At 59.5% G+C, this 24,048-nt stretch overlaps 1 protein-coding gene across 2 annotated transcripts in view; it reads left to right on the top strand.

Moving 5' to 3' along the window:
• The first annotated feature begins 229 nt into the window (after nucleotides 1-229).
• LRRC4B (leucine rich repeat containing 4B) overlaps nucleotides 230-24,048 on the top strand; it is a 43,378-nt gene continuing 19,559 nt past the window's right edge. Inside the window, exons 1-2 of one of the 2 annotated variants that reach the window (XM_042231011.2) lie at nucleotides 230-736; nucleotides 18,144-18,475. In XM_042231011.2, coding sequence (XP_042086945.1) covers nucleotides 18,179-18,475 — 297 coding nt within the window. In that variant the 5' untranslated portion in view covers nucleotides 230-736; nucleotides 18,144-18,178. Of the gene's footprint in view, nucleotides 737-15,917; nucleotides 16,032-18,143; nucleotides 18,476-24,048 lie in introns of those variants that run through there. The other variant, XM_027977467.3, reaches the window with a different exon arrangement.

Genomic DNA, 24,048 nt, shown 5'->3' with positions numbered 1-24,048 from the left:
GTCCCCGGGTCCCTCTGTCTCTTCCCGGTCTCTGTCTCCCCCCGCTTCACCCCTCCCCTCCCCCCTCGGCCGTCCCCCTCCCCCCTCGGCCCTCCCCCCCCGTTTCCTCCCTCCCTTCCTCCCCCCCCTTCTTCCTCTCCTCCCTCCTCTCCCCCCTCTGCTCCTTCCCGGGCAGCCTCCCCCCTCCCGGCGCCCTCCCTCCCCTCCCTCCCGCTCCCCCTCCATCATCAGTATTCCGCTCCCGTCTCTGCCGCTCTCGGCTGCTCCCGGTCGCTGCCGCACCGTCCGAGGCGGGGGCCGGGGCCGGGGCCGGGGCCTGGGGGGGGTGGGGTGGGGGGAGAGCGGCGCCGGCGGCCCGAGGAGGGAGGGAGGGAAGCAGGCAGGAAGGCTGGAAGGAAGGAAGCGAGGAAAGAAAGAAGGGAAGAAAGGAAGGCAAGAAGGAAGGCGGGCCGGCGGACCAGGGCGCCGGGCGGGCGGCGGGCGGGCGGGCGGGCGAGGAGGCAGAGCGGCCCCCCACCCCCCGCCGAACCCCACCGCTGCCGCTGCGGAAGCCCCCTCCCCATCCATAGCCGGGGAGGGGGGCACAGAACGCGAGAGCCCCGGGCCCGGCCGCAGCCCCGCCCCCCCGCGCCTCCCCGCAGCGGGCCTCGCACCCCGGATCCCGGTGCCTCACTGGGGGGGTCCTCCCCCCGCTGGCTGGGCATGCTGTCCCCCGGAAGGAGCCCCTTTCCTCGCTGTGAGTAGCCGCCGAAGGGCCCGGGCGGGGGCGGGAGGAGGAACCGCGGGGGCGCTGGGGGGTGGGGGGGCATTCTCTAATTAGGGGACCGTGGTCTCAGGCCTCCTCCGGGATGGGGGGGGGCGGCAGAGGACAGTGGGCGGGGCCTGCTGGAGAGCAGAAGCCGGTGGGAGAGGCGGTCGGGTGGGGGTTCTTAGTTCTGTGTGGGGGGTCGCCGCCGCCGAGGCATGGGCGGTGGAAATGCGCGTCTGGCGGTCGCTGCGTATCCAGCTGTGGGGCTGAGGATGGAGGCTTGCGGGGAGGGGGGGGGGGGCTCGCTGGATGTAGGTTTGGGCCCCCTCTCTGGGTCGGGGAGTCCGAGTTCTCCCCCCATTGCCCCTCCCACCTTCCACACCAATGCTGCTTGGGGTGGGGGGGCACTCCAGTGATGGGGAGGGGGGGAGAGGCGGGCACGGGGTTTCCTTGGTGACCGCGCCTGGCAGGAGCGGTTGCCGTGGCAACCGGGGAGAACCGGGGAGTTTGGGAAGTGAGAATGGGAAAAATCGGAGGGGTGACTGGGGAATGAGACACCCCCTCCCCAACCTGCAGCCCTTCTCCCTCTGGGGTCCCCCAACCTTGACTGCGGGGCCACCGAACCCCGGTCCCTCCCTCTTCCCAAGACCTCCTTCCTTGACCCCATTCTGCTTCGTGGGGCCTTGCATCCCCAGGCACGTGTCTCTCTGGGACCACTACCTGCCCCCCACCGTCCTTAGCCTTCTCCGCTTGGGGCCCTCCCCTCCCCCACTTGCTGCCCTCCCAGGCCTTCCCAGGCCTTCCCTCCCTCATACCTGCTCTTCTAGGACCTTCTAACTGCTCCTCATCTTCCCCTCAGGATCCACTCATCTCTCCCCCCGCAACCCCTACCCCCGTCTCTCACTCTCTCCCCAATATCCTCCCTTGATCCCCTCTCCAGGAGACCCCAACTTTAGCATCTTTCTCCTCTAGCCCCCAGTCCCTACCTTGTTCCCCTCAGGACCCTTACCACTTCCCCTCTCTCTTTAGGACCCTCACCTGGGCAGGGGTCTAGAGCTCCTCTCCAGCACTCCCAGACTCTTTCGCTCCATCCTGCTCTGTCCCGGACCCCCTTCTGTGACCTTTCTTCACTCAGGGCCTCCATCCTCGCCTCCTCACTTCAAGGGCTCCCCTAGTCCCCGTCCTCCGGTCGTAGGGGCCTCCTTTCTGGAACCTCTCCTCGGACCCTCAGGTTTTCCCGACTCCCCTTCAGTCCCTGGGAGCCCGAGACCCAGGCTCTGTCCAGGGTTCCTCTGTCCAGGGTTCCGCCCACGTTTTCAAGCCCCCACATCCGCAGGCTCCTCCTTCTCTCAGGCCAGGGGTCCAGCCACTCTCTCTGCAGGCCTCGGGGTCCTGAGGCCCAGGATGCCCCCTCGCCCGCCCACCCCTAACCGGCCTCTCGGGCACTCCCATCTTCCCCCTCCCTCCCCACCCCCACCTCTTCCGAAGCCCCGGGCCCTTCTCCCCGCCCCGCTCCCTGCAGCCTCAGACCAGGCTTTCTGGAAGAGACTTTCTCAGGGTGAGGAAATCCCCTGGGGAGAGCCCAGCTGGGGAGGGGGAGGGGGAGGGAGCCTCAGGGCCGCCCCTCGGCCCCCTCCCCACCCCCTCCCCAGCTGGGAGCTGCAGTCGAGGCTCCGCAGCGCCCCATTGCTATGCGCCTCACATCCCAAGTTCCCGGCCGCGCAGCCGCCAGACAGGAACTCGGGCTCCGGCGGCAGCTGGGAGTAGCCTTCGTCGCTCCCTCCTGGTCCAGGCCGCGGGCAGCATCTTTTACCCGCTTAAAAAACTCCCCGCCCCCTACCCCCGACCTGGGCCAGGATCTGCCCCCTTCCCTCTTCCTGTCTCTTTGCTCCTTCTCACCTGCACCTCCTTTTCCCCTCCCCACCGTCCTTCTTCCCTGGGGTCTCCTCTGATCCTAGCACCGGAGCGTTCGAAAGCACACTCAGGAAAGAGGGACACAGAGCAGAGCGGGAGGGATTCAGACGAGGCAGGGAAGGGAGGGAGATAGAAGAGACAGGGAGAGGCACAGCCAGAGTGAGAGACGGGGCCCCGACTCCCAAATACACACACACACAACTAGGGCGCATCACCACGGAGCCAAACAGACACGGAGTTAATTTCCAAAAGAAAGGAGAGTCGGGGAGAGAAGGGAACACACACCATCCTCACACACAGGGAGCAGGCGAGGCAGAGACACAGGGAGCCACAGACTCTGGGAGCGTGGGGACAGACCCGGGCACAGGTGACAGGGAGTCCGGGGGCACCCCAACACCAGAAAGGTGCAGGGGCGACTAAGAGGCACAGGGTCCAGCCTGCTGCAGAGTCGGCCATCGGTGGAGGTCAAGAGGGAGAGTGTGCAAAAGACAGAGGCATGTGCAAGCAGAGGTGCACATGAGCGTGTGTGCGTGCGCGCGCGCACACACACACACACACACACACACACAAGTCATTCACTCGCAGCCAGAGACTCAGATGTGGAATCAGACCCAGTTAAACACTCGGCTTTGGTACCCAGAGCCAGGGAGGAAGACCGGAGGGAGAGACGAAGCGGCCAGAGAGAGGCCCTCACACCTGGTAGCCCTGGGACGTCACACTCACAGAGACACAAATGTCGAGGCGCGGAGGCGGTGGCCTCAGAGCTGTGAAGGTGCAACTCCATGTGCTTCTGGTCGAGTCTCAGAGCCCAGCTCGAGGGGCCAAGTGTGTCAGTGTGAGAGTGTGTGCGCGCGTTGAAGGGACCCAAGCAATCGCCCTCCAACCCACCCTGAAGTTAGGAGAGTGCCCGGGTGCCCCGAGTCAGAGAGCTCGGCAGAATTAAGACATCAGGTATTAGAGGGCCTTTGACGCATCTCTGGAGAATGGAGCCGGGGTCCGGCGCGCACACGCACACAGGCACCGAGGCCGGTGGAGAGAGGCAGGTCTCCTGGCGGAAGCGGAAGCGGAAGCGCGGAGGTCTCAGCGTCTTCCGGGGTCTGTGCCTCCCCTCCCACCCTCTTGACTCACCTGTCTCCTCTCCCTAGACGGTGGGGCTGCTCTCTATCGCACCCTCCCCCTCCTTCACACCCTCCGTGGCCTCCCTGGCTGCTCATCTGTCCCAAGGTGGCGCCTGGACCTCCAGTCCTATCTCTGCGCCTCCATGTCCCGTCCCTCCCCTCGGCTGACCCTTCACCTCCCCCCTCCCAGCCCAGTGCCTTCGGGTCCTAGCTGCTCTGTCTACCTTTGCCTCTATTTCCATTTCTCTTCAGCCAGGCTTCCTGCACCCAGGCACTCGCCCTCCCCACAACCCTGAGCAGTTACACTGGTGTCCTGAAGACCACGAGTCTTAATTCCCCCAGTACTTTTAAAGTGTTTAATGTGTTGCCAACTTTTTTTTTTTAATTAGCGATTTCACATAAGAAAAACTCATCAGGAGAAAACTGTTTATATGTGGTGACTTGAAACTAGACATTGTGGTGCTTATTTTGCAAATAATGAATTATTATGCTGTGTGTCGAGGTTGTTTAGTCGCTAAATCGTCTTCGACTCTTGCTACACCATGGACTTCAGACTGCTAGGGTCCTCTGTCCCTGGGATTTCCCAGGCAAGAATACGGGGGTGGGTAGGCATTCCCTTCTCAGAGAGATCTTTCTGACCCAGAGATCGAACCCGTGTCTCCTGCTTGTCAGATGGATTCTTTACCACTGAGCCACCTGGGAAGTCCATTGTGCTATACACTTAAAGCTAATATAATATGATATTCAATTATACCTCAAAAAAAAAAAATAGCCAACTTATCAGCTTCTTTTGAATATTTCTCCCCCACCTCATACCTCTGGGTAGCCATGGGCTGTGCTCAGGTGCCCTGAGGGCCCGCCCTCCCTACTCTTGTCTAATCTGCTTCATCCATCTGTCTTCCCTACCCTATAGTCAGCTGAGTTTTCCGCCTCTGCTATTTTCTCTTCTCTTCCTCCAAGTGGCTCTTACCACCACCCCCCACACGCACTGTCTACACTTCTTCCCTTGGTTTTCTTCCAGAATTGGGGCTCTCTCTGCCTGTCCCTCTTGCTCCATCATTCTTTGGGGCAGTTTTGCCCCAGCTCGGAGACTCCTTGGAGCCAGGGGCTGCCTCCCTGCCACACCAAGGGAGGGAAGACTCAGAAGACCACCAGGCTGCAGAGTACACACAATTCTCCATGGCCACAGCCCCTTGAGGTGTCTAGAGCCAGCGCTGCGTGAAGCCACCATGTCACAGCCCGTCCTTGGCTTACTGGCAGCCAGGGTGGGCCCCAGACCCTACCCGTGTCCCCCGTGGGTCAGGTTGCAGCCCAGAGGCAGGGGTGGGCTTCCCTGTGTGTTGAAGGAAGGGCAGGTACACGCTTGACAGCTCACCTGGTGCCAGTGCAGGTCTCAGAGGACATGGGGCTCGGTTCCAGGGGAGGAGGGGCTTCACTTGGTCTCATCTTGGAGTCAGGGTGACAGGAGGTCCCCTTGGTGCCGTGACCGTGCCCAGCCCCACCATCAGTTGCTCCGCCATCACCCTTGTCGGGGTGAAGGGAGAATGACTGTGTTTCCTCTCTGGCAGGGTGTAGGAAGCCTCTTCATCTTTGACTTTAGAAACCCCCTCCTCTTTGCTAGGAAGAACCCCCTTTCCCTTCCCAGTCCCTGAGAGTGGGTTGGCTCTGCCAGAGAGGGGGGTGGCGGGAGAGTTAACAGAGTAGCAGAATGCCCCCTTGTTGCCTGGAAACCTACGTGCAACTGTTGTCATGGCAGGTGGAGGGGACAGGCTGCATCTGACACCTGAGAGATGGGCTGGTGGGGGCTTTGCAGGCAGGAGTCCATCCCAGGGGACAGCTGGTTCCCCAAGACAGCTGCAGAGAGTGAGAACGCTGGGTCCTGGTCTGTGTGTGTGGAAGGGGGATTTGAGAAGCCCGTGTGTGACCCAGATGGGGAGGAGAGAGGGAAGGAGGTGCGGCTGGTGCAGCGACCCAGGCCACCCCCTTCCTGTCTCCAGCTGGGTCCCCCTGAACCCCTCAGCCCACACTCCTGTCAAAGTGTTGAGCTTACACCCCAGAGCTCTTGTTCAAACACTGTGACAAGGGTCAGAAAGCAGCAGCAGCTCCAGCTCTCCCAGAGGGCCAACCCCAGGCAGTAAGTGTGGGGATCTGCCATCCGCTTGTCTGGAACCCTCAAACACAGGGCTGGAGATAGTGATAAGAGCTGACATTCATTAGAACTTACCCTGGGCCAGGATCTGTGCGGGTCATTCCATGCGGATTCGTCCTGTTGTCTCTTCTCGGGAGTCCTGGGAGGGAGGCACAATCATCGTCCCTAGTTTGACAAAAGGGGGAACTGAGGCTGGGAGAGATGAGGTCCTGTGCCCAAGCCAACAATGGCAGGGCTGGGACCGCAAACCCAGGCACTGGTCACCCTGTGGATTGCCTGTCCCAGCTGAGACACTGCTTTCCAGAGGGGGAAACTGAGACCCAGAGAGGGCAACGTGCTGGCCCATCAGGCCCCTGAGTGGCAATTAGGATTGTTAATAATAACGATAATGAGATTGTTAATAATAATCAATTTAGAAGGTTGGACTTCAAAGGAGGCACTAGAGTTCTGGTAACTCACAGGTTCTGGCCGCCCAATCTTGTTAATGCCCTTCAAACCCTAGAGGAGATAAGACATATCCTATCCCCTGGGGCCCATTGTCACAGACGACTTCCCTTGCCAAGGTGAGGGTGTCCAGCTGGACCTGGGCAGGGCACAAAGGCCCCTCAGGTGATTCTGTGGGCCCCTCCACCCAGTGATAAATGGACATTTTTGATCCATTTCGAAATGCTGGATATACATATGGGGGGGTAAGGGATGGAGTCACAGTGAAAAAAAGATATGTTCTTCTGACCCAGTAAGGATAAACAATAATGGTTATTAATTATTTACTAATAATAATACTGGAAAAGACCCTGAAGCTGGGAAAGACTGAGGGCAGGAGGAGAAGGGGGTGACTGAGGGTGAGATGGTTGGATGGCATCACTGACTCAATGGACGTGAGTCTGAGCAAACTCCCGGAGATAGTGAAGGACAGGGAAGCCTGGTGTGCTGCAGCCCATGGGGTGGCAAAGAGTGGAACATGACTGAGCGACTGAACAACAACAATAATGATTGTTACCACTAGCACCGTACCGAGCACTAGACAGGTCATCCTGAGTCCCCACCTGGGGGGCCGGAGGGGAACATGGCGAGAAAGGAGCGAGTCAGCGTAGACCCAGGCCTCCCTGACAGCCATGCTCTTCCCACTCTGACAGCGCTTCGCTATCTAGGAGGAGAAGGAGGGTCACAGTCACAGAAGAGCTTTACTGAGACCTTTCTATGTGTCGGGCACTGCGCTCAGCCCATCACAGATACCATCAGAGATATGGGACCACAGATTCCCCACCATCCAAGGAAGTTGATTAGCTATTTTTCCTCATCATTAGCTATTTTCTTAGGTTCTAATGAAATAGCTCATTAGGGGCCCTTGACTATTTGCTGCAGGACCAGCGTCCCTGGGAGATGCAGGATCTCCACCTTGTCTTGGACCCACCAAATCGGAACCTACACTTTCACAAAGTCCCCGTGGATCTGGATGCACCAATGTCTAAGGAATGTGCTCCTATTCAAGGAATTTTCAACTTCTGGTCACTGTTAGCAGAACCATCTCTTCCCTCTCCCCCTTTTTAAAAAAAATGTAGTAGTTCTGCACACCCTGGGATGGAAAACAGAGGGCAACATCACCCTTCCAGGGGACAGCAAGGGAAGCAAGGGGGAGGGAAGTCACAGGCAGGCTGGCTCACACCAGGACCCTCCCCGCCTGCAAACTCACCCCCATGCAGCGCTGCAAAGCTTAGGCAGTGGCCACTGTTTTGAAAGCCATCAATACCAGGCTAGGTCCTAGTTCTCTCCTGGGTAGATTCAATTCAACAGTGGTATTAGCTCCTCCCCACCCCAACATCCAGAGTCACGCAAAGTATAGGGGGCCTGGAGGTTCGGCTTCCTTCCCTCTCTGGGCTCCTACCCAGGACCAGGTGGTCACGGGTACATTGAGGAATTGGGCATCTCATGGTGCCTCAGTATGCTCTTCTGTGAAGTGGGCCCAAGGACCCCTCAGCAGAAGCCTGGCGTAGAGTAGGCCTCGTATAACAGGTGGAGCCAGCCTGGCTTGAGTGCCCTGCTCTCAGTTAAGCTTGTTTCTCCAGCTTTGATCTTCTTCAGAGTCCTTCCAGAGTGCTGTGAGGCTGTCGGGCAAGGTGTCTGAGCAGGAGCCCAAATCTTGGGGACTCAGAACTGGTTCCAAGTGAGACTGAGGCTGAGCTGGGACACACTGGGATGGAGACGCTGGGATGGCCGTACCACGCCACCCAACACAGGAACCACTACGGCCACAGTCACGGCCATTAATTTAGATTAATTTAAAGTGGGACTTCCTTGGTGATCCAGTGGTTAGGCCTCCGCCCTTCCACTACAAGGGTATAGGTTCGATCCTTGGTCGAAGAACTAAGATCCCACATGCCACAGGATGCAGCCAAAAAAAATTTTTTTCTAGATAAATTTAAAGTAAATCAGCAGCTCAGTTCCTCAGTTGCACTCACCATGTGGCAAGTGCTTAAAGTGACACATGCCGGTGACCACACCCAACAGCGCAGAGAGAAGGTGCTGGGGGACAGTGACCCATTCAAATATTGAACTGGTCCCACACCGGCTGGCAAACAGCTGCTGCTCTTTCCTCATCCCCTGCCCTCCCAGCCCTTTCTCATATGGTGCATGCTTGCATGCTAAGTCACTTCTGTCCTGTCCGACTCTGTGAGATCCTATGGACTGTAGCCCGCCAGGCCCCTCTGTCCATGGGGACTCTCCAGGCAAGAATACTGGAGTGGGCTGCCATGCCCTCCTCCAGGGGTATTCCCCACCCCCACCATGAGGGACTGAACCTCTGTTTGTTACATCACCTGCATTGGCAGGCGGGTTCTTTACCAATAGCACCACCTGGGAAGCCTCTGTCATAGGGTTCAGTTCAGATCAGTTCAGTTGCTCAGTTGTGTCCAACTCTTTGCGACCCCATGAACCACAGCATGCCAGGCCTCCCTGTCCATCACCAATTCCCAGAGTCTACCCAAACTCATGTCCACTGAGTCGGTGATGCCATCAAACCATCTCATCCTCTGTCGTCCCCTTCTGCCTTCAATCTTTCCCAGCATCAGTCTTTTCAAATGAGTCAGCTCTTCCCGTCGGGTGGCCAAAGTATTGGAGTTTCAGCTTCACCGTCAGTCCTTCCAACGAATATTCAGGACCGATTTCCTTTAGGATGGACTGGTTGGATCTCCTTGCAGTCCAAGGGACTGTCAAGAGTCTTCTCCAACACCACAGTTCAAAAGCATCAATTCTTCAGTGCTCAGCTTTCATAGGGTACCTGTTTTCAATTCCCGTTTCTCAGATGAGGAAACAGAGGTGGAAAGTATGGTTCCCAGCAGAAAATTGGCAGCAGCCTGGGACTAGAGTGGGTTCACTTCTTTCCCCACTCACCAGCTGGACTGCGAGTCCCAGTTCACCCTTGCCTGGGCCACCTTGCTCCAGCTCGCAGCTGCTCTGTCACTGACATCCTGTGTTAGAGGAGGAAATGGGAGCCCAGAGATGGGGAGGAGCTGGCCCCAGGTAGCACAGCCAGTGACACAGAGCACCCAGCCCAGGGTCCCTCCACCAGTGCCTCCAGCAGCATGGCTGGTCTGCCACCTACAAGTAAAGATTGCGGTTAGGAGCTGTGTCTAGCCACCTCACCGTTCTCCTCCCCTCTTCAACCCCTTTCCCCACCCTCTCCACTTGTCTGTCTCCAAGAATTTGACCCCTGGATGGATCAGAAGACCCAGGCCTCTCCTCCTGCCTCATAGCCTGCTTCTGCCACTGTTGCAAACCGGCAGTATCTTTTCCTTCTCCTCCTCTCCATCCCTGTGGTCCCCTTGCCCCAGCCTCATCCTCTCCCCTTGGACCTTTGACCCAGCTCACCCCTGGCCTCCAGTCTCTCCCAAGAGTCCACTCAGGGGGGACTTCCCAACCCAGAGTGGACCCCACCCTCCCCTGTCACAGCCTCCCAACCCCAGCGTCCACACCCCTGCCTCTCAGCGGGCAGTGGAGGCAGGACGTCTTTGTGACGGAGCTGGACTCTGCAGATCCCCGGCTCCCATCCGCCTCTCTGGTCCCCAGGGCTTTGTACGCAGGGGGTCCCTCCACCCTACTCGCTGCGCCCGCCCGTCTTCACCTGCGAGCCTCTCGATGGTCCTGCAGCTTTCAGCTTTGCCATCACCTCCTCCTGGCCAGGGGCGGCGCCCCTCGGAGATGCTCCAGGGCCTTCAACCCTGAGCTCACGCTCTCACTCAGCCCTTTGTGGGTTTCCCCTCTGGACCGCTAACTCCCCCCAAACAAAGGCAGATTCCTCTGCCCCTGAGGCCCCGCAGCCTGCAGGGAACGCGCGGTAGGCGGCGCTCGCTGGCACCTCCATTCCTCGAGTGTGGAGAGGCTCTGTGGGCGCCAGGAGGGTTACAGGCATCCAGGATGCACAGAGGAACCCCCTGCCTGGGGAGCTCACCTCCTAGTGCGCAGACAGGCAATCAGCAGGACCAGTCGTGATCCATCAGATAAGGTCGGGCCAGCCATGAGGGTTGTGAACGGAAGAAGTGAAGTGTAAGGGGTGGGATGGGGAGCGGAGGGCCGAGACACCCTCCCGGAGGTGGCATTGGAATTGGAACGGAGACCGGAACGGAGACAGAGGGAGACGCGCAGACCCAAGGAGGCCTGCTTCAGGCAGAGGCAACAACAGGAGCCAAGGCCCAGAGGAGGGAACAAGCCTGGGATGTGGGTGGAACCTCGGGAGCTAGTGCAGGGCAGCCCCTCTGTAAATATCCCTTCAATGAATATATGAAAGATCAAATAAATGACCCCGCCAGTGCATCTCTAGGGGGGTGTTGGGGGAAGACAGGAAAATATAGGCTCCCTCACCCAGCAAGTTACCCCTCCCTAGCCTACCCCTGCCAGGGGGAGCCTGGGCCAGTCCTGATCTGAGACCCCAAACTGTCCCCAGCAGCAATCGTGAAGGGTCTGGGCCGCCCTATTACCAGGGTGGTTCTAGCTCAAAAGTTAGGCGACTGTCAACTCCTGAGGCTTTGGGGGTGCTTTTATTTTAAAAGCATTCAGGACGCAGACTGGCTCAGAGAGACACACGTGTGAACTTGTTTCATCCATCCCTGAAGCCTGCCAGCACCCTCCCCCCTCCCCACCTTAACAGCTCCCGGCCCCCCCACAGGACAGACATCCAGAGAGGGAAGTGATCCTCTCTACCCGGCTTTGATGTCTCTCCACCCTCCTGGCTCCAGGCTCCTCTCCCCGCTGCCCCCATCCAGTCCCTCACAGCCGGGAAGTTCTTCTTTAGATCTAACCTCCATCTCTCTTGCTGCGGCGGCAGTCAATTTCCTATCTTTTCTCTCACCTCTGAACTTCCCCCAGAAAAAAAAAAAATGAGTATGCCCCGACAGGAATGTTTCCTGCCTCCCTTTTCTCCTCGCCCCGCCTCTCCTGGGCCCCTGAATTTCCCAGCTGCCATCTGCTTGAATCCTCTTAGGCGCGATGCCCTGAGAGTTCTCAGGACTGGGGCTTGGGAGGATGGGGAAGCTGGTGAGGCCTCGGCCCACACCTCGAGTGCCTGTGCTTCCATGCCTCCACTTTCCCCCCTCAGCTTCCTGTCTAGGTGCCTCTGTTCCCCCTTGAAGCCTCTCCCTCTCCCTCCCCTGGTGCCTCAGATGGTAGAGAGCCCACCTGCAATGCAGGAGACCTGGGTTCGATCCCTGAGTCACAAAGAGCCCCTGGAGAGAAGAATGGCAACCCACTCCAGTATTCTTGCCCGGAGAATTCCGTAGACAGAGGAGCCTGGTGGGCTACTGTCCGTGGGGTCTCAGAGTCGAACACAAGCACGCTTTCTGTCTTGCCCCCTCGCCGGGCTCCCCTTGGTCTCTGCTTCCTCTCTCCGACTCTGGGTCTGTCCCTTTGTGCTTCTCACGCCTCTTCTCTCCGGGCCCTCTTGCAGCTCTGTGTCTGCTTTGTCTCTTGCACCACGTAGCGGTGGAGGATCCCAGTGTTGAGGCTTCTCCAGGGCTCTGGGGTGAGAGTGACCTGGCCCAGGGCTGGGGCTTGGGTTCCAATCCCAACTGTCCCGCCTCCGGGCTCCATGACCATCAGCCGTGCCTTCAGCCCTCAGAACCTGCTTCTCCATCTGGGAAACGGGCACAAGGACAATGACCTCCTAGGGCCACAGGGGAAAGCCAGCAGCTCCAGGGGAGGGGGCCTCCCAGGTGGCACTAGGGGTAAGAACCTGCCTGCCAATGCAGGAGACATTAAGAGACGAGGGTTCGATCCCAGGGTCGGGAAGATCCTCTGGAGGAGGAAATGGCAACCCACTCCAGTATTCTTGCCTGGAGAATCCCCATGGACAGAGGAGCCTGGCGGGCTACAGTCCACAGGGTCGCAAAGAGTCGGGCACGACCGCGTGGCTTAGCACACACACACCAGGTGACGGCAGGCAGCACTCAGTTGGCGCTGGGCCCATAGTGAAAGCTCACTGGAGCTCCCCGTCACTGTCATGGGTGCACCCTGGCCAGTAGGGGTCACAGAAGGCAGGTCACATTTGAGCAGGTCCCCCAGGAGAATTGTCCCTGCTATCATGACAAACTGGGAAGTCTGGAGCCACTCAGCTCTGGGGAGGCTGACAGGGAGGGGCCCCGTCCCAGCTGTGTCTTTGGCCTTGAACAGGTGACTTTGCTTCTCTCTGCCTCACTTTTCCTGTCTGTGAAATGGGGGTAAGAGCAGTCCCCTGTCAGAGGGCCAATGGAAGAGCTATGGTAAATGCTAGCCAACCTACCAGCACGGAACCCAGTCCCTCAAATACTGACAACTGACCAGAGCTGGGGTGTGAAGGTCTTGAACAAATGCAGGGAAGAACTGTCTTTAAAGGGAGCGAGGTGTTTGGCCCGAGGAGCCTGGGGGAAGTGGCTGGGAGAAATGAAGAAAACCCCAAGAAGTTGAGGTAAAGGGTAAGGGAGGAGCTGGAGAGCCGGGGGGACCCAGGGAAAGCCAGAGGGAGCCCTGGTGGGCAAGGCTGTAGGAAGGGCCATGAGGGGATCGCTGGGGCAACTGCTGCACCAGCCTCAGTGACGAGCCACTGGGGTCGACGGGCAGAGATCTCGCTGGGCCAGATATGTGGCGGACATTCGCGCATTGTGGTGGCATTATTCAAGGAGATGGTGTGACTCAGGCGTGTACCTCATCCATGAAGAGGGTTAGCCGGCACTCCTGTTAGCTGGTTTGGAGGGATGTATCTGGGGACAGATGTCCCCTCGGCACACAGCGGTGTAGCCCACACAGGTGGCATTGGAGGTGTGGCTCCCCTCAGATTGGCCTGTGTTTGGTGGGTGCGCGTAGCTGCCCTGGGGACCTTGCGTAGAGTATCTGGGAGCTGATCAGCCAGGTGGCACGAAGGAGTGGGCACGGATGTCCAGCTGAAGGCGGTTGTGTTCAAGGTATACGGATGTGCTCCCTCCACCAGGCTGGCCTCCTGGGATGGGAGGGAACGTCGGGATCCAAGACGTTGTAAGGGGGCGAGCCTGAGATGTGCAGCTGGGGGTGGGTATCTGGGCTGAGTGTGCAGAGAGGGGCATCGCTGGGTGATGGTAGGAGGGAAGGCGTCTAGATGATGAGTCAGATAACCTACCTGCTGATGCCTCCACTCGGGGTTCACTGAGCACCTACCCTGTGCCAGGCGCCGTCTAAGTGCCTGGAACCAGAGTGCACACAATAGACGCAGTCCCTGCCCTTGAGGAGCTTACACTCATGGGCTTCTAAGAGGTCATCGTTGTTGTTCAGTCACTGCAGTCAAGCCCAACTCTTTGTGACCCCAAGGACTGTAGTCCGCCAGGCTCCTCTGTCCATGGGATTCTCCAGACAAGAATACTGGGAGTGGGTTGCCACGCCCTCCTCCAGGGGATCTTCCCCCCTCCAGGGATCAGACTTGCATCTCCTGCAATGGCAGGCAGATTCTTTCCCACTGAGCCACCAGGGAAGCCCCGGTCAGAGGGTAACAAATGCAACATAGACGAAGCAGAGAATGTTCTGGTGTGAGGCTGGGGTGCTGTGTGATGCTAGGTGTTCAAGCCAGCCTGAACTGAAAAAGCAACCTCTGCGCAAAGTCCTGAAGGAGGATGGGATGCCTGAGGGTCCAGGCACTGGGAAGAGCATGTGCAAAGGCCCTGAGGCAAGAGTGCGTGCGTGGATCTGGAAGCAGCGAGAAGCTAGTGTGTCACGAAGTGGTTGAGTGAGCAGGGGAGCAGCAGAGGGTCCGCTTAACCTTGGTCAGGTTACACACACACACACACCTACCCACCCCCTCCAACCCCCTCCACCTGCCCAGACTGAGTGTGAGGCCGCTGAGCAGAGGCGGGGCAGGACACCTCAGGCCGCCTGTGGGAATAGTCTGGGAGGGAGGGCGAGAGTCAGAGAAGGGAGACCAGGGCACCTCTGATCACCCAGAGGAGATGGTGGTGGGGTTAAGAAGTGGTCAGATCTGCATTTACTGTCAAGAGAGAGCCATTTCCTGAGCCAGTCAGTCCCCCAGTGGCCCCGTGAGATAGATTCTATTATTATCCCTGTCTCACCGCGTTTTTCTGCAGCTCAGAAAAATGAAGTCACTGGCCCGAGGTCACACAGCAAGTCCAGGACGCAAACCCAGACCCCCTGGTGCTTGATCTATGGTTTTCTACTACTGCTGCTTGCCGGTGGGGCCTGGAGGGTGGGGGTAGCGTTTGTCAACATCCCTACGGGCGTCTGCACATAGAAGGGACATGAGGGGGGAAATCTGTTGGATGGATGCATTCATTGACTGATGGTTGAATGGAATGAATGAAGAGGCTGCCCTGCCCATTTTGCAGAAGTGTATCAGGAGGCAGGTAGCTGGAAACAGCTGAGGTCCAGCAGGAGGGGACTGCACCTGGGGTGGGTTTCTTTGTGATATGAGCAGGGGTTGGCCCTCGGGCTGAAGGACTGGGGTGACGTGGGCCCGGGTTCGCTGGTATATTGGGGTGGAGGTCTGTGCCCATGTGGTGGGGGGAGCGCCTGGGGGAGCTTCTGGGGTGCTGAGGGGAGCGCCTGCCGGCAGAGGAGCCCTAGCTAGGTTGTCTGCACTCTGGGGGGCAGGTGTGGGAGGGGGGTGGTGTGGCCAGCGGTGGAGGGGGGCGGCCAGCGCCCGCCCAGCCTGGTTTTGCAGCCCATGAGGTTGTCTGGACCACGAGGCCGGGCTTGGCACGGCCCAGAGCCCCCCTTCCCCCGCTTCCCGGGGCAGCCCAGCCTTCAACCTTCCTCCCCCGCTTCCCTCGACCTTCCCCGGCTGCCCACAACCAATGGGTTAATTAGATAACAGAGCCTTTGATTAGCGGGGGAGGGGGAGGCCTCCGGCGCAAGGAAAGGGTTGGGGGGGGGGCGGGCGAGGAGGAGGGAGGGGAGGCGCCCGCCCCGCGCAGGAAGCGAGGAAGAAGATGGGGGGAGGGGGGAGGGAGCCGAGGCGCACAGCTTGGCTCTGCACTGCCGTGTGACTAGAAATTGTAATCGCGGAGAAAGCGAGCGAGGGACAGACGGAGCCCGGCCGAGGGAGACCGAGACGGACGGACCGACGGACAGAGAATCTGACCGAGACGCGCTCCCCGACCGACCTACGAGCGGGTGATGGGGGAGCAGCGAGAGTGAGGAGGAGATGGAGGAGAAGGAGAGGGGGGCCTGGTGGTCCCAAGGGCAGCGAGACAGCGAAGGGGGCGCCTGAGAGGGGGCTGGAGGGGGGCCCTGAAGAGGCGGACGGGGGACTGGAGGAGGCAGGGGTGTCAGGGAGAGAGCAGGGGGCCGGGGTCCCCGGGGGGAGACGGCGGGCGGACGGAGGTGGGGGCGGGGGTAGCCGACCGGAGGAGGCCAGCCGGGAGGGGAGGAGGAGACGGTTGCTGCAGTGGCCTAGACGAGCCTCCCGGGGGGGGTGGGAAGGGCGACAGGCGAGGAGGGGGGGGCGCGGGGAGACCCAAGAAGCCCCTGCGCCCCCCCCCACAACCTCGACGGGAAACCCTGGAGGACTGGGGAGGCAGAGCCCCCGGCGGCTGGAGGCATGCAGAGGGGGGGCCTGGGGCGCAGGGAGAGACCCAGCGGAAGCCGAGCCACTGGGGTGAGTGTCCCTCGCGGTGTGTGTCGGGGGCCGGGGGGCGGTGGGGGAGACAAGGACGGAGAGATGGCGGAGGGCGAGGAAGGAGGGGAGGGAGGCCCAGGCGCCGCAGAAGCGGGTGGGGGTGGCTGCGGGCTGGCAGCGGGCGAGATGGGCACCGAGGCGGCGGGGAGAGAGACGCAGCGGCGGTCTGGACCTGGGGTGGGCGCTACCGGGCTCTCACCGCCCGAGGGGCACCGCGATCTGGGGGTTCCCCGGCCTTGAATCCTGGCCCCCTCGGCCTGCGCGGCCTCTGGGCTCGGTGGCGGGGGAGGGGGGCGGCGGAGAGGGGAGGGCGGGTGGCTGGCTTCTCACCAGTCTCGAGGTGGGGACGGGCATGGTGGGCGCAGGACGAGGACCGAGCAGTAGGGATGCGAGGACCCCACCGCCCTCGCAGGGCACACAGAGAGAGGCGCTCGCAGCTCCCTAGCCCTCCGGGCAGAAAGATGAGTCTGGGGTGTAGACCCAGGACCAGCCCTCCCCCACCGCGCCCCCCCCCCACCGTGTCTGTCTCTCCGCTCTCTCTTGTCTAGCTGTTGCTCTTCCCCTCACACACGCGCGCAGGCACACGAACACACGCACATGCATTTTATTTTTTAATCCGAGTTACAATGATGTTGGGAACCGCGAGCGGGAGCGGGAGCGCGTGCGTGACGGAGTGCGGGGGCGAGCCGCCCCTGGTCCGCGGTCTGGGAGCGCCAGGGCGCGCCCCGTCACCGCTGAGGGTGCGCGCGTTTGTGCAGACCGCACCCGCCCCATATCCCCGGTCCCCCTGGACTCCCCAGCGTGGGAAACTCTCGGGTCAGCCGTGTTGAAGCAGAGCTCGCGGGCGTGGGCGCGCGCGTGTGTGTGTGCGCTTGGGATGGAGACGCTGCTTGGAAGGGAGGGCCGGGCGGCCCAGGGATAAACCCAAGACCACAGTCCCCTTCTGCCACTACCCAGCCAGCTCCCGGCTCCTCAGTGGCCTCATCCGTCAATTGGGTATTCTCACAGCTTCCTCCCGAGGCTCCCAGGGAGCTTAAACAAGGGTGTGCAGAGTCTGGCGCAAGAAGGGGCTGACTCACAATTCCCAAGTTATTGTTTTCAGTGCGACCGTCATGACTAGCCCATCTCCCTCTAGCCCGTCTCTCCTCCAATGGAGATGGTGGTGGGAGGACCTGACCCCACGCCGCCCCCTCCCCTCCCAGAGCTCCGGGTGGGAGTCCCCAGTCACCCAGCCCCTACCCCAGCAGCGGCTCAGCCTTATCCTGCGGCAGCCACTGGCACAGACCCACCAGCCGCCATCGTGGCCTCCAGCGCCTGCCACCCTGGGCCACCTCCTCCCCTGTCATCGCCACCAGTCCCCTGCCTCCCCGAAGGCTTCCTCCCAGCTTCACCTGCCCACACCCGGCGTTTCCCTACTTGCCTTGTCTGGCACCTCACCTTCTCCTTCAAGGTCCCCCTTTGAGTCTAACTTCAGTCTTTCCAGCTGCTGCCAGGAGGCGCAACGGAAACAGGAGCCCCGTGTGTGATGGTGGGTGGGGTGTCCAGGTCCCTGGGAAACCTGGCCTCTGCAAGCACTCCCTGGAGGGAGAAGTGGGGTGAGGGGGCGTCCAGAGGCACGTGCAGGTGGCAAGGGGACCTGGGTGGATGCCGAGTCAGGCGCCAGACCCCAGCTCTGACTTTCTCAGCTTGGCTCATCACCTTTTGTCTGTCGCTTCTGTCTCGTCTCTCATTCCGTCTCCACCTATCGATATCCCTTTGTGAAATCACACAAGGAAGCAAGTTTTTAACCTAGCTGCTGTCTCTACCTGTCGGCACATCCTCTCCCCCTAGACTCAGTTTTCTGTTCTGGGAAATGGGCATAAAGTCTTCCCAGCACGGAGATGGTGTGCTGAGGGCCAGCCCCCGCTGTCTGCCTCCCTCGGCCTGTTGGGCCCTCATCCCTGGGACCTGGGGTGGCCTCGCCCCTTGGGTCCTGAGCCTTGGGTGGCAGCCGCAGCAGAGAGCTGTCTGGACTTGGGGGAGGAGCTGGGCTTCTGGAGGGGGAGGTCCCTTCCCTCACTGAGCCTCTTCTTCTCTCCCCCCACACCACAGCCCCCCGGCGCCCAGGCGGAGCATGAACATTGAGGATGGCGCGCGCCCGCGGCTCCCTGTGCCCCCCACTGCCGCCCGGTAGGATGTCCTGGCCCCATGGGGCCCTGCTGTTCCTCTGGCTCTTCTCCCCGCCCCTGGGGGCCGGCGGGGGAGGCGTGGCCCTGACATCTGCTGCCGGAGGGGGCGCCCCGCCGGCCACCTCCTGCCCTGCGGCCTGCTCCTGCAGCAACCAGGCCAGTCGGGTAATCTGCACCAGGAGAGAGCTGGCAGAAGTCCCGGCCAGCATCCCCGTCAACACACGGTACCTGAACCTGCAGGAGAACGGCATCCAGGTGAGCCAGGCTGGCCGCCATTGTAGGGGCCCTGGGGCAGGGGCGCGGGTGGTGGCCAGGCGGCCGGTCCCTCCTACCTGACCCACCAGCTCTTCGTGCCCATCCTTCCGTCCCCTGAGCACTTCTCGGACGCCGTGTGCATCTTCGTCCCTTGAGCCAAGGCTGTGTCTTGGGTTTTCTCAGCATGAGGCTCCTCCATATGTCTGGGCTGCGGCAGGACCACCTGCCTGCCTCCCACAGCACATTAGCCGCAGGTCGTGCTGGGGGTGACCCTTCGCTGAGGCTCCCCGTGCCATCTGCACTGCCACGCCCGCAGCCTGGGGCATTGGGCACGTGACGCTGGGCCTCAGTTTCTCCATCTGGAAAATGGGGATGATGAGAGCTCTGCCCGCAGGGTGGGTGTGAGGGCAACTGGACTTCATACTTGTCAAGAGTGTAGACTTGCTGTGGCATGGGTAGCGCTCATTCGCTTATGGTTCGGGTCTCCCGGTCCCACGGAGTCTTTACGAGAGCCAAGCGCTCCCAGGTGCTGGCTCATGCTGGAGCGGGGCAGGTGCTATCCGATTATTATTGCGGTTAAGATGGACCGCCCAGGATGCTTTGGGGGCAGAGCTGTGCTGTTTTGAAGCAGGGTGTCTCCTTCTCTGCTCTGTTGAGTCTGGGGCTGGATCATCCTTGGTTGGGGGATCATCCTTGGTTGGGGGAGTCATCCTTGGTTGGGGGAGTCATCCTTGGTTGGAGGAGTCATCCTTGGTTGGGGAGGGTCATCCTTGGTTGAGGGGGGTCATCGTTGCTTGGAGGGGGGCGTCCTGTGGGCCGTAGAATGTGGAGTGGCGTCCCTGAGCACCAGAAGCCAGTAGCATCCCACCTCCCGGTCCCACAGACATCCCTGGGGGATGGAGGGAATCCCCTTTGGTTGAGAGCCACAGCGGGGGAGGGATTGTGTGGGTGGTTTTTTTTTTTTTTTTTTTTTGCCATGAGGCATGTGGAATCTCCTCACCCATGGAACAGACTGTACCTCCTGTATTGGAAGGCAAAGTCTTAACCCCTGGACCACCAGGGAAGCCCTGAGAACCACTGGGGTTGGCTGGTTTGGTTTCGGCTTTGCCCTGTGGCAAGGCAGGCAGGACCTTCCCCAACCAGGGGTCAAACCCGCGCCCCCTGTGTTGGGGGTACGGAGTCTTAACCCCTAGACCCCCTGGGAAGTCGGAGACCCTCTCTTAAAGGCCTTTGGTCAGTCCTCTGTCCCCATGCAGGCCTCTCCCATCCCAGCCCGCAGAGCCATGAGACAAGAGGGGGCTGAGCTAAACATCTGCTCCCACTGAACCTCCTGGCCTGACCCCAGGACAGGGAGGGGTCAGGGACCCCCCATCTGACCATGTGAGGACTGGGGCCCCGAGGGGACCTCTTGCTACGGCGGCGGGGTGGTCAGTGGCAAGAGAAATGTCAAGGGCCAGGCTGTTGCTTCCTGGGTGGCTGTGGTGATAGAAACCCCGAAGCCAGAGTTGGCCCGTCACCCAGCCCCGCTCCCACAGGACTGTGTACCCCTCAGCACGTTCGCCCAGCCCCGCTCCTGCAGGACTGTGCCCCCCCGCCCCTCGTCTCCCAGCCCCGCTCCTGCAGGACTGTGCCCCCTCCCCGTCACCCAGCCCCGCTCCCGCAGGACTGTGCCCCCCGCCTTTGCCCAGCCCCACTCCCGCAGGACTGTGTCCCCCCACCCTGCCACCTTCGCCCAGCCCCGCTCCCGCAGGACTGTGTCCCCCCGGACTCCAGGCCGCCTCCCCAGCCACCTCCCCCAAGAGGCTCCCTTTCCCACCCCTGATCTTGGAGTCCAGCTTCAGTCTCACCACTCTGTCCAGCTCTCCCTTAAGTGGGTCCTCCATCCTCGCCCTTGTTCCCCCTGCCCCCTCGCCCTGTCCTCCGGCACCCCTGTGATGGCAAACTGATGCTGCCAGGCCCTTCCCTCTCCCTGGGCAGCTTCCACTCCAGGAGGGAAGGAAGGCATAGCCGACTGATGGCAGGCCGGGGGAGCTGGGAACTGGGAGCCTGAAGTGGGGAGGTGAGCACGTCAGGGATCCTGTCTGTGATGGAGCTGTGGAGTGCACGCCACAGCGGCCTCCCCGTGGTGGGAGCAGACCGCTGTGGGGAGCTCGATGAAAAATTCCACCCCTCCAACAGCTGCTGAGGGCATGTCCCCACCCAGGTGCCCCCACCTCCAGCCCGAACAGGGCACTGGCCTCGGACAGCCACCGAGCAGCACCAGTGCCCAGCCCCTCCAGCTGCTAACTCCACACACCCAGCCCATCCTCCCAGGGGCCTCCACGCAGGCCTGGCGGTGCCCTCTGCCTGGTTGCTGTTCAATTGCTGAGTCGTGTCTGACTCTCTGCAACCCCATGGACTGCAGCATGCCAGGCCTCCCTGGCCATCACCAGCTCCCGGAGCTTGCTCAAATTTATGTCCATGGAGGCGGTGATGCCATCCAACCATCTCATCCTCTGTCATCCCCTTCTCCTCCCGCCTTCAGTTTTTCCCAGCATCAGGGTCTTTTCCAGTGAGTCGGCTCTCCGCATCAGGTGGCCACAGTCTTGGAGCCCTGTGCCTAAAATGCTCCAAAACCCCCTGGTCTCTGGAAAGAGTCCAGGCTCTTGTGCAACAACCGGTCACTCTCCCAGCTCTGAGAGGCTGCTCAGGCCATCCCCTCGCCTGAACGTGCCTCTCTTTGGGCCCTGAGGTCCCCCAGGCGAGCCTTCCCTCTGGATCCACAGTCCCCCAACATCCTTGGCCTTCCCTCTTAACGCTTCCATCGTTTACTATCACCTGGTCACCTTCCACGAAGGAGGCTGCAGTATAGGTACTTGGGACACATCAGTGAGCAAAACTGGCAGCCAAGTGCGCCCTCCCAGCACCCGCATTCCAGGCCTCTATCTAAAAGGAAATGTGCATGCGTGCGAAGTCGCTTCAGGCATGTCCGATTCCTTGCAACGCCTTGGACTGCAGCCCACCAGGCTCCTCTGTCCATGGGATTCTCCAGGCACAAATACTGGAGTGGGTTGCCAAGCCTTCCTCCAAGAGATCTTTTCTTTTTTTCTTTTTTTATTTTTTAGTTTTTATTTTTACTTTATTTTACTTTACAATACTGTATTGGTTTAGGGGATCTTTTCAACCTAGGAATCAAACACACATCTCTTACATCTCCTGCATTGGCAGGCGGTTTCTTTACCACTCGCACCACCTGGGAAGCCCAGGAGGAAATGTGCTTTGTGTTTAAGATGTTAAGGGCTGTGGGGAAGGAGGCTGGATGGGAGTGAGGGGTGGTGGCTGCAGCTTTGTAGGCACAGGGGTCAGGGCGGCCTCAAGGAGAAGGTGACATTTGAGCAAATGTTTGTTTTCGGGTGTTTTGTTTGGCTGAGCTGTAGGGCTTGTGGGATCTTAGTTCTCTGACCAGGGATGGAACCCGAGCCCCCTCCAGTGGAAGCGTGGTGTCCTAACCGCTGAACAGGCAGGGAGTTCCTTGAGTACACGTTTGGAGGAGGTGATGGTGGGAGCCTTGTGGGGGCGTTCTGGGCAGGGAGCAGCAGGTGCAAAGGCCCTGGGGTGGAGCCTGCCTGGTGTGTAGGAGGAACAGCCAGGAGACTGGCGTGGCCAGAGTGGAGTGAGCCACAAGGAGAGGGCGGGGGGTGAGGACAGAGAGCGGACAAAGGGGTCGCGTGGTCACGGTGAGCGCTTGGCTCTTCTCTGCCGGAGACAGGAGCCAGGCGAGGCACTGAGCAGAGGACGCATGGGCCCTGACTTGGGTCTCTCTCTGGCCAAGGTGTGGGGACCCCAGAGGCAAGAGTGACGGCAGGCAGGCCTGTTCGGAGGCTGGTGCAGAGCTGAGGAGAGACAGGTTGGTGGCCCGGCACACTCCCGGACTGGTTGCGGTGGCGGTAGAGAGAAGCTGACAGATCCTGGGTCTGTTTGGAAGGTGGATACCACAGACTTTTTCAGCCAAGTGGATCCGGGAAAAGAGGGGGAGAGGACGACTCTGTCTGCTCATGTGTCTGTCACCCCCTCTCCCAGGCCACTGGCCAGCAAACCATGTAACCCACACCCCTGTCAGATTATACATATATGAATTTATTACAAAAGTCATGCAAACGTCTACAGCACCCATGGATTGCATATATTACAAAGCTTATACAAAAACGGCTGCTGTTAAAGGATGATGTACGTGTGTGCTCAGTCACGTCCAGCTCTTTTGTTACCCTAGCATGGACTGCAGCCCACCAGGCTCCTCTGTGCATGGGATTCTCCACGCAAGGATACTGGAGTGGGTTGCCATTTCCTTCCCCAGGGGGATCTTCCCGACCCAGGGCTCAAACCCTCACCTCCTGCATTGGCAGACGGATTCTTTACTGCAGAGCCACCTGAGAAGCTCATTAAAGGATGGCAAGCATGTCTTTTTTTTTTTTTTTTTTTGGCTGAGCCATGTGTCATGTGGGATCTTAGTTCCCTGACCAGGGATTGAACCCACGCCCCTTGCAGTGGAAGCTTGGAGTCTTAACCACTGGACCACCAGGGAAGTCCCCAGGCATGGCAGGCATGTCTTGAAGTCCTAACACTTTCGTGTCTCACCCCTGGAGGTTCTTGCACCCCCCGCTTTGAAGAGCACTAACCCCCTACCCCAAACCGCATGTTCCCTGAGGTCAGGGAATGTCCAGCCCACAAAAGCAGATGATTTGAAACATTTAGTAGAATTGTACACCCTCGGTGGACACAGGCAGATAGCAGGAGAAGTGAGGTCACTTTAGTTACCAAATAACTTTTTAATTATTCAGATTTTAAAAACTGAAATAACTCACCCTTAGTTCCACCACCTAGATATAAATAACTACTGTTTACATTTTGTTTTAAAGCCTTCCTGGCTCTTTTCTGTGCCTATGTAAATGTGGTTTTAAATTATTTATTCTAGAATAAACACTAATTTAGGAAAACTAGGAAAGATATCTAAATAAGAACACAGGGACAAAAGTCAGGTGTCATCCGACAACCACCGGTAACTCCTATTAACATGTGAATTCTTTTCATTCAGAGGCTCAGCACATGCACCTCTGTGCGTAGGACAGGTTCAGGTCTCTAAAGAGATACTGCTTTTATTTTTTAAAAGAAAAAATGGAATCACCCCATTTCATACTGGTTTGCAACTGACTTTTGGCACCTAGGAGTTTAACCATGAACATCTTTCTCCCTGATTCTGATACTTGTCTGTTGTATGTTTGTGTGTGGTCAGTCACGTCCGATTCTGTGACCCCGTGGGCTGTAGCCCTCCTGGCTCCTCTGTCTATTACTTGTATTTTAACCACCACATTGGATTCCAATATGTGGGCGTCGGGTTAACTCGTCCCTTCTTATTTCCAATGTTTTAACTGATGTAAGCAATACTGCAGTGAACATCCTCAGGGCTTGTTCTTTGTACCATTCTGGATTCTGCCTTGGGGATAAATCCCTGGAAGCGAGATGGTCAGGTCGGAGGCTGTGACCTCCCCAAACACATATGCACACACCCCAGGCCTGGCCCCATAGAGGTGGCTGGG

This window comes from Ovis aries, chromosome 14, assembly GCF_016772045.2.
Source record: "Ovis aries strain OAR_USU_Benz2616 breed Rambouillet chromosome 14, ARS-UI_Ramb_v3.0, whole genome shotgun sequence".
NCBI classification, from domain to species: domain Eukaryota; kingdom Metazoa; phylum Chordata; class Mammalia; order Artiodactyla; family Bovidae; genus Ovis; species Ovis aries.
Note: the sequence above shows the minus strand (reverse complement) of the source record. Positions and strands in the feature narration are given on the sequence as shown.